This window comes from Aristolochia californica, unplaced genomic scaffold, assembly GCF_029961685.1.
Source record: "Aristolochia californica isolate CCGP_79_NKW_82.1479 unplaced genomic scaffold, dmAriCali1.0.hap1 SCAF_1, whole genome shotgun sequence".
NCBI lineage: Eukaryota > Viridiplantae > Streptophyta > Magnoliopsida > Piperales > Aristolochiaceae > Aristolochia > Aristolochia californica.
Genome location: NW_027181770.1, coordinates 61,006,664 through 61,024,091, shown reverse-complemented (window position 1 = coordinate 61,024,091; position 17,428 = coordinate 61,006,664). Strand labels below are relative to the sequence as shown.

The window sequence follows — 17,428 nt, the reverse complement described above, 5'->3', positions numbered from 1 at the left end:
TTTTAGTGTGAATCGAGTTAAAGTGGTAGAATCCTTTATCAGTTACAGAAGTACATTTTAAAGAGTGATCTCATCTTTTAAGGTGCACTAAACGTACCTTTAGCATTTAAAATTTTATAGAACAAAGAACAGGTTTTTTTAGCTTTTGATGACCATATCTTCACTAAAATGAATGCACATGAAAAGTTTGTGCTTCTCTGCGTTTCTACTCTAAGCAATTCCTCCCTGAGCTTGATGAATCTCTGGTGTTCAAAATCCTACGAGCCGCAAGTGATATTCAAAACTGTAGAATGTAAGGAAACAACTACAATGCTGTAAATCAATGATTGAAGAATACACTAGTTGTTTGTATGATCTTAGTTTCGCCAAGCCATCAATCCATCTGTCTGTCTGTCTTTTGGTTAGCCGTGCATATATATGCACCATCCTGGCGAACAAGTTGAGAGTAATTTCCCACCTGCAATTTACACGAGCAGTAGAAAGCGTCAGTGCCGGGTTTACAGCCATTGTTTTCAGCTATATTAATTGATTTCTGAAAGCCTTAGTTCTGAAATCATGACTGAAATGTTGTGGATGAAACAGGATCCAGAGTTATTTTTGATATTGCAAGTAACTCAATCGTAACTTACCTCGACGATTCTGCCACCTTTCATAACCACTATTCTGTCAGCAGCTTGTATTGTTGATAACCTGTCAATGTTCCTTTTTACATCAGACAACAACTTTTATTGACATCAACATCATACTAGGAGCCACAAAATTACCAGTGAGCTATGATGATGACAGTCCTCTTTCGGAGTGATCCATTTCTTACTCCAGTTACATCAAGGAACCAATCATCAATTTCTCCAAAAATGGTACGAGCCTCCATAGAATCTGAATTCCTTGATCCTTGGAAGGTTTAACAACTTCACCAGCATCAGTCATTGATGTCCCTCAATGAATTTTAATCCACCACTAGTCACGTAAACTTACCAATTCCAGCACACAAACTATGCTTTATCACTCAAAGCACTAGTAAATTACACATCCACTGATGAGCCCCACACCAGTGCACACCTAGGGCTCAATTACCTCAGTACATATACAAAAAAATCTTTACTCATCAATGCATTCAAGATGATTTCTAACTATGTTGACGCAAGCACAATTGATGATCCAAACAAAAAACAGCAACACATAAGAGGTATGCAGATGCTAGTCCAGAGAAGACCTTAAAAAAACCCTCTTGGGGCAATGAAACACTTAAAACTGCATAATTTGCACCACATGCTATCACCTTGATCACACCAAGATGAAAAGATTCTACCTTTAGTCCAATCAGCAAAAATAGGTTGAAACTTTTCCATCAAGAGAATTCCCAGACTAAAGAAGGAAGGATGAACCTCTAATACGATGTGCCCACAAGCGGGTTCAACTGCTTTGACACTACCATTGGACTGAGCCCAGTTCTATCTCAAAATAACTAGCCACTTAGGAGGCCTATTTCTCAACCTTATAACCCAATTTTTTTTCTTAATACTTCTCAATGTGGGAATTTTTCCCGCTCAACACTTTTGTATATAGCCTCAAACATTATAACAACACTCTTAAACACTACATCAAGGTGTCTTTTATAAATAACCTGAGGGTGAAAAGTCATGAACCCTGATGATGGAATTTAAGCACGGTTTCTTCTTTAATAACCTATACACATAGAGACTGGATTTCCTATATTGATTGTTCAAAAAGAGCCCTACCTAATACTATAAATCTGTGAAGAGGACAGTGAGAAACTCCCCTACAAAATAGTAGAAACCACAATATTCATTTCTCATATACAAGCAGGAGAAATTCATTTCTAAGGCTGGTTTTCCTAAGATGATATTTTAATAGCCTCTAAAGATGGTAGAAGAAAGAAGAAAATGCCAGAATTAGCTTAACTATGCCTTCCGCTACCACAAAAAGAAGGTTACGAAAGGAATACAGATAGAAGAAACAGACCTGTGTAGAATGGTAAAGGAAGTTAAAGCTCGAAATCCAAAACCCAAGCTTTGGGGCAAGCCTAAGTCAGCTAATTTCTTCAACCACTGCTGGTATCTATCCTACAAAACAGGAGGAAATGGACAGATTAGTCAAATGCATGTTAACAAAATGTAAAGCAAGTTGGTGTTTTTAAGCCCCACCTAAAGGATAATCCTAGGAAGGAGGTGTTATTGCCTTAATTGCCAAATTACAGGTTGAAAACTAAAGAAGTTTTGGAGTAGCGGTCACTTTATTTAGTGGAAGCATCATTTAGCTTTAGAAAGGTAACAAAATCTAGAACAAGTATGTATTATCTTAACTTTAGCATAGTTACTTCCTTTCTACTAGTTCATAAAGGCATTCAGAGGTTCACCAACAGAAACCAAAGGCAGAGAATTTGAAAGATTTATAAATAGCTCAAGGATATAATTATATACTGTTTTCGTCAGTTGGGGCAGTTTCTCATATTTACAGGACAGCCGTTCTGCAGCCACCTGTAGTTATCAATCATAGGTGCATGAGCTTGGTAATTGTGACCAGGCCCATTTTTCTTATCCAGAGAGAGAGACGGAACTCCTAGATCAAGCATCCAGTTTAGCTACTCCAATTCACTATAAACAGCATGAAATCCGGTGCTTTTTACCCAAGGGTTTAGATAATGACAAGCACACTTAAGGACATATGGTGCCCTGCCTGTTTGTTTGTGTAATCAGCTCAAACATCTTCAGCTACCTTACATGAATGATGGGGACAACCTGAAGTGATTCAATCTGATTGGGTCATCAAGAAGCAATCATATGTGAGGAAGAGGATTAACCAGATCATCAAGGAATGCCTTCTGCAATTAGCGGTTGAATGAAAAGAGTTGATCCAACAGCATATAGGGAGAGAGAGTTGCTAACCTACCTAAACATAAGTGTGAGTAATGCTAATCTGTTAATGTATCTCTGTATCTATGAGTTGTCACTTTCTCTCTTCTTATGTTTTCTTTTCTCATGCCTCAAACTTTTTATAACAACTCCAAAATATTTGACAAGTGTTGGAGAATTCAATCATCTTCTTGTGCAAATATATTCTAGATACTCTAGTAACTCAAATTTGTAGAAGCAAACTTGCCTTCTAGATTCTTGCATCTGAGTTCAATAAAATCGGACAGTCTTCATTAAAGAAAATGTCTCCTAAGCAACCTGAATATTTATGTATATTTAAGAGGAAAAAACTGTTGCATGCTTGTTTATAAATTTCAAGTAATTAGATACAACACAGAGGCTCAAATTTTGATGTCACTTCTGTTGCACAAGCAGAATACTCCAGGGTCAGCTTTGCTGCTTGCTTCTGGTACCTAGCCAACAAAAATACAATGAAATTGAAAGGACTACCATAATAAGGAAATCCAAACCATACATTTAATAACTACGCTTTCTAATGACATAGATAATGACTGAATAGAAACTGACACTTGTAAAGGATACCACTATCCTGGCACTATCAACAAAATAGATTTTGCAGTCATTGGCTTTTACAATGCACGAGTTATGCACACAAGCAATGACTAATAGAGGATTGTACTATGGATTCAATGAGCACCATAACCAGTAAGAAAGAGTTGATCAAGTCCTATTAATCCAATAGATTCTGTTGAGGTTATAACTCTGATGCATCGTTTGACATTTTGCGAGATGGCGTCTCAGATTTGATTGCATCCTAAGACAAGTCACGGGGATGATTTGGATTCCAGACAATTCAATGTAGGGTCAGGACTATAGTCAGCACTAACTAAGACCAGGAAATGAGGTAATAAACACGCAACAGAAATCCTAAAGAAGCACAATATCTTACATGCCGTAGAAGAACATGATTATCACCAAGACAGAGCAGATTGCCAATGCAGACAAAGCCAGTGGCCAAGATAACGTAAACAAAAAAATTAATGCACCTGTCCCCTGCAAAAATGATGATCAGGGTTACATCATCCTTTTACGTGATTGCATGCTTCAGACAAACAACAAACAACAACCTATGACAAATAGCATAACACAGAGGAACAAGGTTTTATGTAAAAACAGTTACCTGAAAGATGTTACGAGCTATGAACTGAAGATCATTTCCAATAACACGAGACACTTGCTGACAATCTGCTCCGAGTCAACTAGTGAGATCTCCAATAGTATCAGAATCGAAAAAGGATATATCCTGCACCACATGACCAGTTTAAGTTTACTCTCGATGGGAAGAATAACCTACAACAACAAACATTAGTTTCTTCTTTTAAGCATAAACCTGAAAGAGAACAGCTGAATATAGCATTTCCCTCATTCGCCTAAACTAAAAAGTATGGAAGGAAACATCAGTTGCTCTATTAGACTTATTCTTGCATGGAGAATTCCCAATAAAGAAAGGTTATCTCTCCAAACAAAGTGAGATGGCCCCGCCAGTATCATATTTGCAATGCCAAAGCAGCAACCTCGTAAGCCACTGAAGGTCACATAGAGAGTATGTTCAGTCAGAACTGGAATCACATTGTCGAATGCATGCTTTTCTTAATATAGGAGTGCAAATTCCTTAAGAAAAAAGGAAAATTCATTATAGATGAGTTATATATACATTTATACCCATGTTCTTTGATTCATAAACCAACATTAGCTGACATGCAAATAATTAACTGTGACATGTGTATCATAGAAGGAAGTCTAGACCTGAATATTCCAGAAGCCAAACATAGGAGAGCTAAGATCCTTGAGTTTCTTTGAAAAATTGCAGTTTATTGACTTTGAGCTGAAAAAATAGAAGCCGCCAAAAAATGTGGTACTGAGATCTCCGAGACCTGGTAAAAGGCATAGAACAATTAAGTAAAGATACAAGAGAAATGAAGCATGACATAAGGAAAGGAGGTGTTTCTAAACTCGCATTCAGGAGAGCTCATCTGAAGCAAACAATAATAGAAACCTACAGTCATAGGATGACACAATCCGCTTCGGTTTCTAGACTACTTTAACCGTTTGATTGATTGATGTAATGTAGAAGTCATTGGCTCATCGTCAAAAATTATAAAACAAAAAAGTTCCTAGCCCAAAAGAAGCTTCAAGAGCGTATCGATAATTTGGCAAGAATCAGAGAAAAAGCCTTACCGCCGCAAGGAAAACATGAAGCGAACCCAATGTAGATTATCCATCTATCCTTCGCGACCAAATCCCACATCCGTCTGAGAGCAAACGAAACAGTAACAGCCGTGGCTCGTTTCTCCACTTGTCCTTCCTCCCAGTCTGGCAGCTTCCACCGGGTAATCTCTCCAGAATGGAGCACATAAATGCACATCCGCAATCTCTCCAGAAACCCATTAGATTTTTCGCCATTCTCACAAGTCTCAGCGACAGAGACAGCGGAAACTGCTCCGGGAGATGGTAGACAGCAAGGCCTCCGGTCGGAATAAAGAGAGGAGACGGAGCCACGAAGGACATTATCACTTCGCAGGGGATGTGAAAAATTTGAGGCGAGAATAACGCGGATAAGAAATTCGAATTTGTATTGAGATCAGACGAAGCTGTTGTCTCTTCAAGGAAGAAGACATTAAATGGAGGGTCGACGCTCAAAAGCCTCGACTCCATCTCTCAGACAAACTAGGAAACAACGGTGACGCTGGCATTTCACAGGAGGACAATAAGAAGGTGGATTAATTCAAATCTCCCACGTCTCTGAAACGGCCTTTGCTGGCCTGCGCGAGCTATTCAATCGGCAAAACCTGGTCCGCCATTGATCTGACGTACACTGTTATTGAACGATCACCGGACTCCAGGAAAAAATGATAAATAAATATGGGTGTCTTCGTTAATTTTAATTTTTTTTTATTACATTTTTTCTTTTCTTCTGCGTCGTGATAAATGTTGATTTTATACGTGTTTCTATTGACAGAAAGATGTAAAAAACAGTGGTTTAAGTAAGATAAACTAATATAATCTTTATTTATTAATCATGTCAGCCTTATACATACATTGTATATAAGTGTCTTTTAACATAACTAGGATCAACTAAATTCGTTCCATATATCCTGATAACAATGAAAATTTTATAAAAAAAAATGAGTCAAAAATCCATGGTTAACCACAACCTAATAACTAGTCAAGGAACGGCAATATGTAATGGAAAAAAAAATTGAGTAAAAGTTATTCCATTACCCACTTTATTCATAACAAGTAGAAAGTATTTTATTACCACAGTTATTTTACTTGATTACAAACAAGTAAATAGGTAAATAAAAATAAAAATTATAAGATGCATAAATGATAAAATTATGGAAACATATAAATTAACCTTATAATATTACAAAATAAACTAAATAAAGAGAAAGGGCAAAATGGAACTTAAGAAACTGCACATACAAGGAGAGAGTATTTACCAAATTTAGAGAGAATCAAGACGCATACAGTTTTAAGTCCTTAAAGCAGGGATGATAGAAGAGTCTTTGAAAAAATGTCAGAAACATAAACTAAATAAAGAGATTATCTTGTCCTCGAGAGCAGATTCTTCCATGGCAAGTAGAAATTCTTCGTTGTGGACAAGGGATCAGTGCTGTTGGAGACACGAGAGAGAGAAGGTGAAGGGTACTGACCCATAAACGCTGGAAATCGAAGCATATTTCCTTCTCTATTCTACTTCGAGAGGGAAATTTTAGAAGCTGAAGAGGGCTTTAATCAATATATTCAGACCTGAATCGGATACGATATGTGGATTTAGATAAAAATAAAAAAAATCCAAACTGTTCTTCTTGATCACCATGTTCTTGTTCCGATGTCGTTTCTCAGTTCAAAAGAAACAAATCATCAACTTCTCGCAAACCAAGATAGTATTGTACATTCCCATGTCTGTGGCACCCCAATCGATCAACAGGACTCCATCCTCCAGTGGTCCAAACTGAAGTTTTCCGAGTTCTGGCGACTGGGTTCAATTATTCTGCTCTGGGGTTTTACCCGGGGAAGCTCCATTTTGGTTCGTGAATCAGGGAACCCAACAGAGAGCAGAGACTGCACTTTGACGAGAAAAGCGAAGGGTATATAATAATATCTCTATGCAGTATTCTTTCGTCAAAGTGAAGAATTTCTAACGTTGTTTGATGGGAAAAAGCAAGGGTATATTCTTTCATTTACTTGGAGCGAAAGAGATTTGCCCGATTCCTACCTCCCAAGTCCTAAGGCCTATCTCATATGCTTGAACCACCGAACAGACATGAACACTGCACAAAGCGGTTATTCTTGTCGTTTCCTATCCACCGGGAAAAAAGTGTTTTGTTTTTTTTATTCTTCAATATTTTGCCTCCAAAATAAGAGTCGGTTATCTGTTGGGGTTATTTTCTTCACGCTTGTCTCCACGTGTCCCCCCTTCTGTGTGTTTGCGCCCTTCCACTCCCCGGCAACGGGCCCACTTACTCTCTTATGCTGGACCTAACGCGGTGCCACTTGCTTCCTTATCTTTCTGCCAGCCCATTCAATTTTGGTTCAGAAGTTTGCAGGAATAAAACGGCCACGTCAGTCACTCTTGTTTCTTGTAGCTTTCTTTCTCACTTCTAATTCCATTTAAGTTTTCCTTTTTCATTTCTCCTTTCTCTTTTTAGATTTTACAACTGTTTATTTTTTGTTTTTTCTTATTTATTATTAAACTTTGACAGTTTCTAGTTTTAAATTCCTAGTTCAAAGATCTGTGAGGCGACAAAGAAGAAGACGCCTCAGCTTCGTTCAGACGCGCCTTTGCTACCGCAGTCAAAACAATAATGAAGGTACAAATTTGTCAAATCTGTTGCTTCTGGAGAACCTCCTCGCCGCTGGTTCTGGTTTTTTTAGTAAGAAACCCCAACCTGTCCACTAACACAAACTTCACGAAGAAAGACAGAAATATGACTATCACATATCTATCACTAATTTATAAACTTAATTATTCAGTATTCTCATTTCTCCACAGCAAAAAATGAAAACGGCTAAAGGAAGAAAATGAAAAAAAAAAAACGTAAAACACCGAGTCCTACCTGTTAGTAACTAACAAAAAATTACTAATTTTAGTACTACAAGGAAAAATCTGAAAAAAAAAAAAACCAAGAAACGAACAGCTGATTCAACTTGCAAAACCGGTAGTAAGTAGAAAAACAAGAAAAGTAGAAAGATTCTTTTTTGCAAAAATTTAATTATCAATGTTATTATCCCTTGCTCGGATTAACCGGAGAGGGAAGAGAAACGGCGGTCCGACCGATCGTCACCTGCACAGACAAAACAACATAAGAGTTAGACCCGCGTTAAACATGTCAATTCCTAATACTGTTCCCACCAAAGGAAAATAACAGGGAGGCGGACACGCAAACGACGCGACAGAGCTGAACAAAAGAAGCAGAGAGGCAGACGGAAACTGCCTTCTATGACGGACGAACAGACGTACAGAATGTGGCGTCGCCTCCTCGACGCGCGTGACAAACGGACAATGTTAAAGGAATCCTAACGGCGGTCACCATGGAAGAGAGAACGGATCAATAGACTGACGCCACGGGACGGTCACAGACGGAAAGCAGGCGAGTGCGAGAGTAAGTGCTAGTGAGCGCCGAACGGAACGGAACGGAACGGGACTGGACGGGGAGAGGCAGGAGAAAGGAATGGCTCTGAAACAGACAATGACAAATGGCGCCAAACTTTAAAAATGATTGAAAGGAACCCCACTCCATGAGGCAAGAGATGACACGGAGCTGAAATCCATTTTGCCAAGATTTACAGTCCGTTTTGTTCAGAGAGAAGTTCTTTAATCTTAACCTTCCGCACAAGTTTTTTTGTCCTTTTTTCCTCTTTAAATCTCTCGATTTTCCTTTTGGTATTAACGAGATCGGAGAGAAATGAGGCTGTGTTGCTATTATTGCCAGTGATTTCCATTGTCTACAAGGTAAGCACTGTTCCTACTAGGGTTTCCTTGCCTAAAGCAGGCATATCGGAGATCCCCGGCGAATTTGTGGGACCGGATTGGAAATCTCACCGGAGCAGCAGCCACAATCTGGTGGACACAACGTTTGACACCAACCGGAGGCCGAAAAGCCGCCGTTGCGACCGATCTCGCCGAGCTCGGCGGCGAAGGCGTCTTGGCTCTCTGCTGCGACAGAAATGCCCTGACCTTCAGACTCGCCGATCGATCTCTATTCGCCCTATCGTACTCCTCGATGAGATTCGCCAGGTCCTCATCGGAAGTGATCGACACCAACGCATCCAGATCATCCATCGGCAACTGACACCTCAAACTCACGGGTGATCCATACAACTCCGACAGTTTCACCAATAAATCTGAACATCATCATCGCATCCACATCCACCATCAATAAAAAAAAAAAATAAAAAAACGAGAAAAAAAAAAAATCCGTACACAAAAAAGAGAAAAAAAAAAAAACAGAACAAAGAAAAAGCAGGTAGCCAACCTGGAAAAGGAATGGATCGATCAACAGCAAGTACACGAGTCTCGCCACCCATATAACGGAGCTTGCCATCGGGATAACGAGGAAGAATCTTCCCTCCGTAGCTACAAAGCAGCTTCAACGTCGCATCACTGTTCTTGACAGCAACAGCTGAATCACCGGTGCTCATCGACGTTCCGGCCATGCTTGTTTTCCTTTTCAACAGAAACAGAGATTTCCACTTTTTTTTTTTTTTTTCTCTCTCGGGGAGAAGAATCGAAAACAGGCGCGAAGAATAAAGAAGGAGAGAGAAGAAGCTACTGGAAGAGGGACCTCGGCGCCCTCAAGCCTCATCTTGGCACCCCTTCGCCCTTATTTATAGCAAATTCTCCAATCCTTACGTCATTCCCGGTCGCGCCCGACCTTCGAAGTCTGAGACCCGGAGCCGGCGTCGCTTTTTTCACTAAACTCGGTTCTTCAAGGAAAACAGAAGCCGACTTAACCACGGTACACGCGGCGGGACAAAGTGATTCGATTGTAAAGCAAGTTGGTTCAGTGAAGAGGTGGCAGCCGCCGGTGGGTCCGGGCATGGTGGTATTGTAGCATTGCATGTGGAGGCATGACATGTGTAACAACAATCATCGCCAGCATGTGCGGCGATTGGTTTGATACAATTTGGTAGGAAATAACTTTTTGTTATCTTTTAGGGTAACAAATAACTATAGGGTTAATATTTGGGAATTGGTGAAACATCATCAAACATTTACCCTTTAGAAAAATAATATTTTATATCATAGATAGAAAATTGATGATTTTATATTCCATGATGTCTATCTTAGACCAAGTGCTTTATAAATGATGTGATAAGGTTGAGCACATCATGACTTAAACCTTATCCTTTTTATTTTATTTTTATTTTAAGAATAAAGCTTCTCTAAAAGATGAGACTAAAGTAAGAAAACTCATTACACCACAAACCAAGGTTTATTTGGTAGAGTCAACAACTCATTCTTACTCTATTGAAGATGTATTAACCTTTTAATAAAGAGCCCGGGTTTATTCTCAATGTTGTGTACCCTTTTGTGGAACATGTACACAACACATCCATATTCATCTAAGATTGGAGTATCTCCATTTTTCTCAAATGTAAATTTAAAAAAAGTGTTTAAGTGACTCGATAGCATCCATTAGAGACATAACAACATAATTAACTTGTTGAATTAGCAACCCTAATTGAAAATTCCACCTAATAGTTGGCAGTTGGGTCCACCTGGTAGACATCAAAATCTCTTCAAACGTGTGCGACATGAATATCCAAATCCCAACCTAAATCGCGTACATGCACCTAACCATTCAAATCGTGGTAGTTAATTTAGAACCAAGCTAGGGTTATGTTGCGATTATAATTATTTAATATGATTCTCCTACAAAGTTGAAAGCATCAAATCCCTTGAGTGAATCACAATCATTCTCTTAATTTTAAATTAATTCCCCTTCTTCTATTAAATGTTCTTAATTATGTTAATAATAGGTAATTAAAGGTTTAATGTATTTCTATTAATTAAGAAGGAAGCACTTTAATGACAGAGCAACATGGTTGGTTGAACCAAAAGTCGGTGAAAGTTTTTCCGGGTAGGATGGAAGAGGGGGGCCCACAGGCAGTGGATGTTGAGTTTTTTTAAGGTTCAAACAGCTGGGTCTGTCCACCATTATCTCTTTATCCTGTGGAATGAAGGTGTGAATGGGAAAAAGGTTTCAATCTCTATCTATCACGGGTGTGGGTGTGGGACTATTCTTTTGTGTTGTAGACCAAGTTCAAACAAAAGGGTGGGTTTTAATATGCGGTTACTATTGCCCTTTGAATTTCTTTTATTTTGTAGTATTAAAAATATTACTTTTAAAATTAGACAGAGGGTTTTAATATTCTCTGAATCTGTTCTAGAATATTAGAAAGATGGGCTACTTAGAAAATATTCTCCTTGTGACTCGGAGGGCATACTGCAGTCAAAGTAAATGGCGGCAATACTAAGTCAACTGATATGTAATAATAATAATATATTTATTATAGGATATACTAATCAAAAACAAAAAATCAATTGGAAACATTTGAAATGCTATTTCAGTCGTTCGATCATGATTAATATTTATTTCAGTCGTCATTCGACTATCTCACCCATCCAATCATAAAATCTTTTTTTACATATTTCGCACTAAATAATTTTTCGTATTAGATATTGTAGTGATATTTGTTGTTGATGAAGGTGAAGTTGATGGTCAAAGTACTCTTAGTCACAAATGGAATAAGTCATAACATGCACTAAAAAAACAATAGCAAGGTGACCCATAAGCGAGATTCTCTTATAGAAGACATCATAGCTGTCGACAAAGCTATTCTCTCTTCTCAATTGGGACATTGGAATCAAAATAAATGGCTTTAACCTCAAGTGCCATGGATCAACCTTCAATTGACTTATGGCTCGAACATGATTTTTTTAAAGTTTGATGGGTACCCTTTTTTTAAAATGGAAAATTTGCTCTTAAGAAATAATTTTTTTATATTTTAAAATAAATTATAATAGATGTGAGACTCGATTAAGTTCAAGGTAGGTTTTCAAAAACTTGACCCTGTTCTTGGTTCCTTGTAAAATTTTTGATAATATCGTGCATCCGATCTTGACCCAGCTTCCTATCTTTCCCTCTCAGACTCCCCACTAGATAAATTAAAGATATCCCCAGTAAAGAATCATTGAGAGAAAAAAAAATAAAAAAAGAAATCACTTTCTCTCTTAGTTAATAAATTTTATCTCACAAAATGATAGAATTTGGGGAGAAATGAAAAAAAAAAAAATTACTAATTTTATTTTGTTTGCTATTTTCAACATGTATCCAAACAAAAAAAACTATATTTCTCTTCCATTCTCCCTCTAATTTTTCATCTACATATTCTTTTTTCATTTATTTTCTCTTTCTCTTTCTCTTTCTCCCATTACAAACACGGCCTAAGTTTGTGGGGGTGGATGAGAAGAATGGAAAGACAGATATTTTTCAACTATCCTCTTTGATATTTAGAGGGAAGCTATGTAAGGGTCACGTCTAGAATAGACAGTCCTTAGAATGGATTTGCGTTACATCACAGACCCAAAGAAGGATCACATAAAAAAATCAAGTTAAAGAAGGAAGTTGAGTCCTTTGTAGATATGGAGGGAGGGTTTAGGGTTAGCAATTCATGGTATTACATGGTTGGAGTCTTTATGAAAGATAAGGTTGCAAATCGCCTACTTCACGATCCAAGTCCACTCAACAAACACTAAACTAAGAGAAAGAGAAGATTAATTTTCTTAATTGAAAATTAGAATGATCACATGATCAAAGAAATGCAATAAATAATATCAATACCACTCTTCTATGGCTCACCAAAGCTACATAGGATTGTCTTTTCAAGGCCTTGAATGGGTATGTCCACTGTGGTCTCCTTTATCCTCTTAGGAGACAATAATTGATTTCTTTCACTCCATGGCCAAAGTATAGAAGAGTTAAAAAAGAAAAAAAAACAGAAAATGCAAATGAAAGAACCTGGGCTGGTTGAAGTGATGCCCTTCTCATCCATTTCAGCCTATTTACGTCCATGACAGTTTGTGTCCAACACTTATCCTTCATTTTCTTAAAAAGAAAAATAAAATAAAATTGGCCACAATAATTGATGCTGAAATTGATACTAGAATGGATTTGTGGAGATCAAAACATTGAATTCATATACAGAAGTGAAGGAATGGTAGTCTGGTTCAAACCGTATTCATTTGTGGTGCCACACCAGCAAATGAATGAACTAATGCCCATCACCTATCACATCACGACATGTTACCATGACACATCATAAAAAAGTGGGCTTGTGGGGAGAATCCCCCTTTAAAATGAGAGATTACCTACATAAAAAAGCTGCTACTAAGTTAATTAAGTCTGTTAAAGGCTTTGAGGAGCAAATGCATCTTGAAGTAGATGGAAAGGAATTTGCAGTTTTTCCATCTGTTAACACGCCAGATGTCCCATATGGTACCTGTTTCAAGATCGAGTGCAAAGCTGCATCTTTTGAGGAAATTTAGAGTGCAAAGCTGAGTGAATGAAAACTGAACGAACCTGTCTTTTTCTTTGTATCTGTCCTGAAATTGCAAGAACTGTACTGCCTGCAGACTGCTGCCACTGATTCTTGCATGAACTCCGGACCACAAACAAGAACTCCTACATTAATCCTACCTGTTTGACTCTGATATTTAGAGAAGACATCTGCCAAGAAATCCAAGAATGTTATTGCAAGTAACTTGAGCGGGGACTTACTGAAATGTGAAAATTGTTTTCTTCAGAAACCCTTGAATTAAACCCATTCCCTCTTTAAGGGTATGGGACCAAAATTATTCATGGGTTCCTGCCATATTGCAAAGTTCTGTGTCTTGCTTGACATCTGATATACTCCACATGTTTGGGCACGTTTATTACCTTGAAAATTAGGCCTTTGTTTGAAATATATTTCATGTTCTTCTATTGAAGAATCTTGTGCTTCCATAAACTGAAACCCCGTAGTTTGTTTGGTTTGTTTCAAAGGAACATTATCTACCTCCTTCTTCCTCTTTCTCCATCTGAGGAAAATTACCAGAATTGTCACTCAAATTACTGTGATAAGTGACGATGATATCAGTAGCAAATCACTAACCCATGATGGGTTTTTTTTCTTGGTGTTTCCTTTTTCATGACTGAGAAAGCCATGGTATAAACAACCGCATGATAAAATGAAGATAACCAAAGATATCCCTGTGATGATGGCCATTAAGACAAAGCTTTCAGGTGAGGCCATGGTGTAATCTGAACTTCTTATGTCAAAAAAGATTGTCTTCCCTGGAGAGAGATCCTGCAAGAGCTCCCTCACCGTGGAACCGGAATTTTCTTCTTGTGTCACATATGCTTGTAACTTGATATAATTTTGCCCATCAGATTTGTTTAGCACTAGAGGAATGACAGAGCTCAACATGCTCAGGTCCTGACACTTCTTCATAACGTATATCAGCTGCACCCTTGTACCCAACATGTTCTTGTTATTGCTATTCCTAGCAGAAACTTCTTGTAAAATGCTCAGAAAGGGTGTTATCCCAATACCTCCAGCAACGAGAAGTAGGCTGTCATACCTGTTCCGACGAAATTCATTGGGACTGATTACGCATATATTTGATTTCTTTTAACACATTACAGTAAACTACTAGACATGATACATGGATTGAACTTCTTTTCTAAAGAACATTAAAAGCTCTGCCTCTCTCTCACATGCACACACACACACACACACACACACGTAGAGAATTGGAAGATCGCACCTTTGGTAGAAAATAGATGCAGGTCCATAGGGACCTTCAACTGCAATGGGAAGACATGTCTTATGACCCCCATCCGATTCTAACTGAGCATCTATCATATTGTGTAGGTCATTTGTCCACTGTCCTTGGCATTTGATTATCACTGAAATTTTATCTTTATCCACAGTAGAACAAGAACAGATACTGAATGGATGCCACTGCAAACGTGAAAGAGTTGGTATCTTAATGAAGATAATACTTGATGGAGTGTAACTCAAATCTGAAATTACAGAAAAAAAACCAATGTTTAGAGGAAACTAAAGTTATTGTATATCTGCAGCTATCAATAAATTAATGATCATAAAAGGTTTGAGAAGCTTACTGGGGAGTTTTGGGAAGGTAAGCTCGACAGCTTTGCAAGGCAGCAGGCGAGCTGAAATAATGGAAGTTACTTGTGTGGATTGTACAATTCGAAGGATTTTATCAAGAGCATAAAGAAAAACAGCTGCAAGTACTGTGTAAAAGTGCCTATCTCCAGCATGAAACAGGAAGAATATTAAGAAGAGTATGTATAGATGGTGAGTGTAGTAGAAGAGCTCGAATTTTCTCCTTCTAACTTGAGGAATTGATGTGATCCAAATGATAAGACCTATGACAAGAGTGATTGCACCTGCAATGTTCACACGACCTGTTTTTTGCCAGTGAGCCATCTGTTTCCCAGAAATGGAACTGTCAGGACTCAGTAGTCACTAACAAAGAAATTAATCAGAAGAAATCCTGGTGAGCCTTTACTGTCAGAGAACTCCATGAATGGAAAATGGCAAACTGCAATCAAGGTCTTGAACTAATAATACCTCATATTTCAGCTTGTGTTTGAGACTCCAGACAGTCAAGTGGATCAAGCCATGAAAAGTAGCAATGAGCATCATTGTGTTCCCAAGCCATATGTGGTACCTTACTGAGGTTTCAAACTGGAGACCTACAAGCTGAAATAGTGAGAGTCTCCTTAAAACAGGCAGAAGCAGCACCACCAGGCAGGCCTCTGCTAGTGAACCAAGCCGTGTTCCTACCTTTATAACCCTGAACTGCAACCTGCACCAGATTAATGGACGATTTAGAACAGAATGAGTAAAATGCAGTTGATCTTGGTTATTGATTAGAATTAAAGTACCCACTTGTTTAACCGCAACGATTTGATAGGACTCATCTTCTCCAAGTCACCAGAAAGTCTGGAGTAGAATGTCCATGCAAGAAACATGATGAATAATGCTGCAGTAAGGAGCTCAGCTGCAGATATCACGCCAAGAGGGCCTCTGGTGATGACAGGAGCAAAGAACTTGGAGACAGAAATCATATGCCGCCTTTCAATGAATTCAGTTACAGATAGTACAAGAATTGTTAGACCAAAAACAACTCAGAACTTCCAAAAACCACAAAAAGTGAATCCAGTCACGGAAGAGTTTATACAGATACAAGTGGGTCTTTTGAGAGAGTTTGATTTATTTTCTGAAAATTGAATTGAACTCAACTGTATGATCATGACAAACAAATCACATGTTATAGATAATTAGCTAAAACTACTGGAAAACCTTACCTGTTACCCTGCAGCCGATTGAGGAAATGCAAATAGACAAATCCAAGGATGGCAAGAACAATGATTGGCAATGAGAAGATGGCGAAATGAAGACCTTCACAAATGAAATGAATCATGAGAACAGGTGACAAAAGAAAGGTGATATCAGAGGATTCTAGGAGAGGTTTGCGGAGGATATATACCGTAGTACCCAAAAATGGTAGAGCTTGCTTTGTCTTCAGCTCCATGCCACCACTTCTTGCATGATTCAGTTGGCTGAAGAACCCAAACACAGATCCACCCACCGAGTATCAAAACCATCAACAGCCTGAGTGTTGCAGCATCAGAAACAAAGGAGACAATAGTCGCCATATTTGCTCAATTCTCCCCAAACACACAACTGGCAGTGAAAAATGCCTCCACCCGGGATCATATATGCAGAGAGCCAAAGTGGAGGGGACCGGCTTCGATGACACTGAAATCAGTTTTCTGTTTAGGTACTTTGTACCCATAATCTCTCTGTGTTGAATCTGCTCTCCCACAATCATGGGTGCTCTTTACCGGTTCAGATTTAGTGGGTCTGTGCCAATTGCCAACTTGATTATTCAGTTACTCTGTCAAGATTCTCCTGCATTCCTAGTGGTATAAAGGTCTGGAGAAATATGAACAGAAAGCAGCCGAATTTGCAATCAGCAAATGTGGTGGTAGTTATCCAAGTGATGCTTGCATTAGTTGATCGTTGTGGCTTGTATTGAAGATGAGATTCAGGTAGTGGAGAGAGCTATCGTCCGTGCCTCAGTGAGGACAATCGTAGAAGACATGAATACCCCTTGGAATGCTTCCAAGTTCCAATACCTTTCGGTGGTGGCTCTCCGACAGTCCATGAGAAGTTCGGTTGCGGAAACTAGAAAAGGCCATGATTTTGATCAGTTTGGGCAGATTCTGTTAGTGCCCACTTGGAGCCATTAGGCTGCGGAGAAGACTTTTCTTCGAAGGGAGAGACTGCAGGACTGTTGAGGCCAAGAAAAAGATGCTTGTCCCCAGGAGTATGTGTTGACAAAACAGACCCATTTAGACCCAGTATACTAATTAATTAATTATTTA

The 17,428-nt window shown here is 38.6% G+C and overlaps 2 protein-coding genes and 2 long non-coding RNA genes across 5 annotated transcripts; all 4 read right to left on the bottom strand.

The window, feature by feature from the left end:
* Positions 1-164: 164 nt before the first annotated feature.
* On the bottom strand, positions 165-1,460 carry LOC137946248 (uncharacterized). The gene is made up of 4 exons (XR_011111057.1): positions 976-1,460; positions 765-891; positions 630-690; positions 165-457 (listed from the first exon to the last, which is right to left on the bottom strand). It is a non-coding gene; the product is annotated as an uncharacterized lncRNA (long non-coding RNA).
* A 1,577-nt stretch (positions 1,461-3,037) lies between these two features.
* LOC137952643 (uncharacterized) lies at positions 3,038-5,330 on the bottom strand. Its single transcript, XR_011112312.1, has 6 exons — positions 5,133-5,330; positions 4,701-4,828; positions 4,285-4,479; positions 4,075-4,197; positions 3,844-3,947; positions 3,038-3,346 (listed from the first exon to the last, which is right to left on the bottom strand). It is a non-coding gene; the product is annotated as an uncharacterized lncRNA (long non-coding RNA).
* A 1,235-nt stretch (positions 5,331-6,565) lies between these two features.
* LOC137954515 (RAF-like serine/threonine-protein kinase PRAF) lies at positions 6,566-9,896 on the bottom strand. 2 transcript variants are annotated; one of them, XM_068801672.1, is made up of 3 exons: positions 9,437-9,896; positions 9,004-9,305; positions 6,566-8,245 (listed from the first exon to the last, which is right to left on the bottom strand). In XM_068801672.1, exons 1-3 carry the CDS (start codon positions 9,615-9,617, stop codon positions 8,186-8,188), a joined length of 543 nt encoding a protein of 180 aa, XP_068657773.1. In that variant the 5' UTR covers positions 9,618-9,896; the 3' UTR covers positions 6,566-8,185. The 2 variants fall into 2 exon arrangements, with proteins under 2 accessions (XP_068657773.1, XP_068657772.1); XM_068801671.1 differs by lacking the exon at positions 6,566-8,245 and having other exon boundaries at positions 8,860-9,305; positions 9,437-9,888.
* A 3,218-nt stretch (positions 9,897-13,114) lies between these two features.
* LOC137949945 (ferric reduction oxidase 8, mitochondrial-like) lies at positions 13,115-17,299 on the bottom strand. The gene is made up of 10 exons (XM_068796213.1): positions 16,528-17,299; positions 16,346-16,439; positions 15,927-16,112; positions 15,606-15,843; positions 15,134-15,461; positions 14,773-15,031; positions 14,097-14,586; positions 13,904-14,066; positions 13,547-13,693; positions 13,115-13,466 (listed from the first exon to the last, which is right to left on the bottom strand). The coding sequence occupies exons 1-10, from the start codon at positions 16,694-16,696 to the stop codon at positions 13,360-13,362; spliced, it is 2,181 nt and encodes a 726-aa protein (XP_068652314.1). The 5' UTR covers positions 16,697-17,299; the 3' UTR covers positions 13,115-13,359.
* Between the last annotated feature and the right edge of the window lie 129 nt (positions 17,300-17,428).

Bases quoted from the DNA above. Each gene is read 5' to 3' on its own strand.
- LOC137954515 (XM_068801671.1), bottom strand. From the start codon at position 9,617: ATGGCCGGAACGTCGATGAGCACCGGTGATTCAGCTGTTGCTGTCAAG. The intron at 9,306-9,436 runs GTTGGCTACCTG...GATGATGTTCAG, and splicing joins TCGATCCATTCCTTTTCCAG to ATTTATTGGTGAAACTGTCG.
- LOC137949945 (XM_068796213.1), bottom strand. From the start codon at position 16,696: ATGGCGACTATTGTCTCCTTTGTTTCTGATGCTGCAACACTCAGGCTG. The intron at 16,440-16,527 runs GTATATATCCTC...TCATTTGTGAAG, and splicing joins TACCATTTTTGGGTACTACG to GTCTTCATTTCGCCATCTTC. The intron at 16,113-16,345 runs GTAAGGTTTTCC...ATTCATTGAAAG, and splicing joins AATCGGCTGCAGGGTAACAG to GCGGCATATGATTTCTGTCT.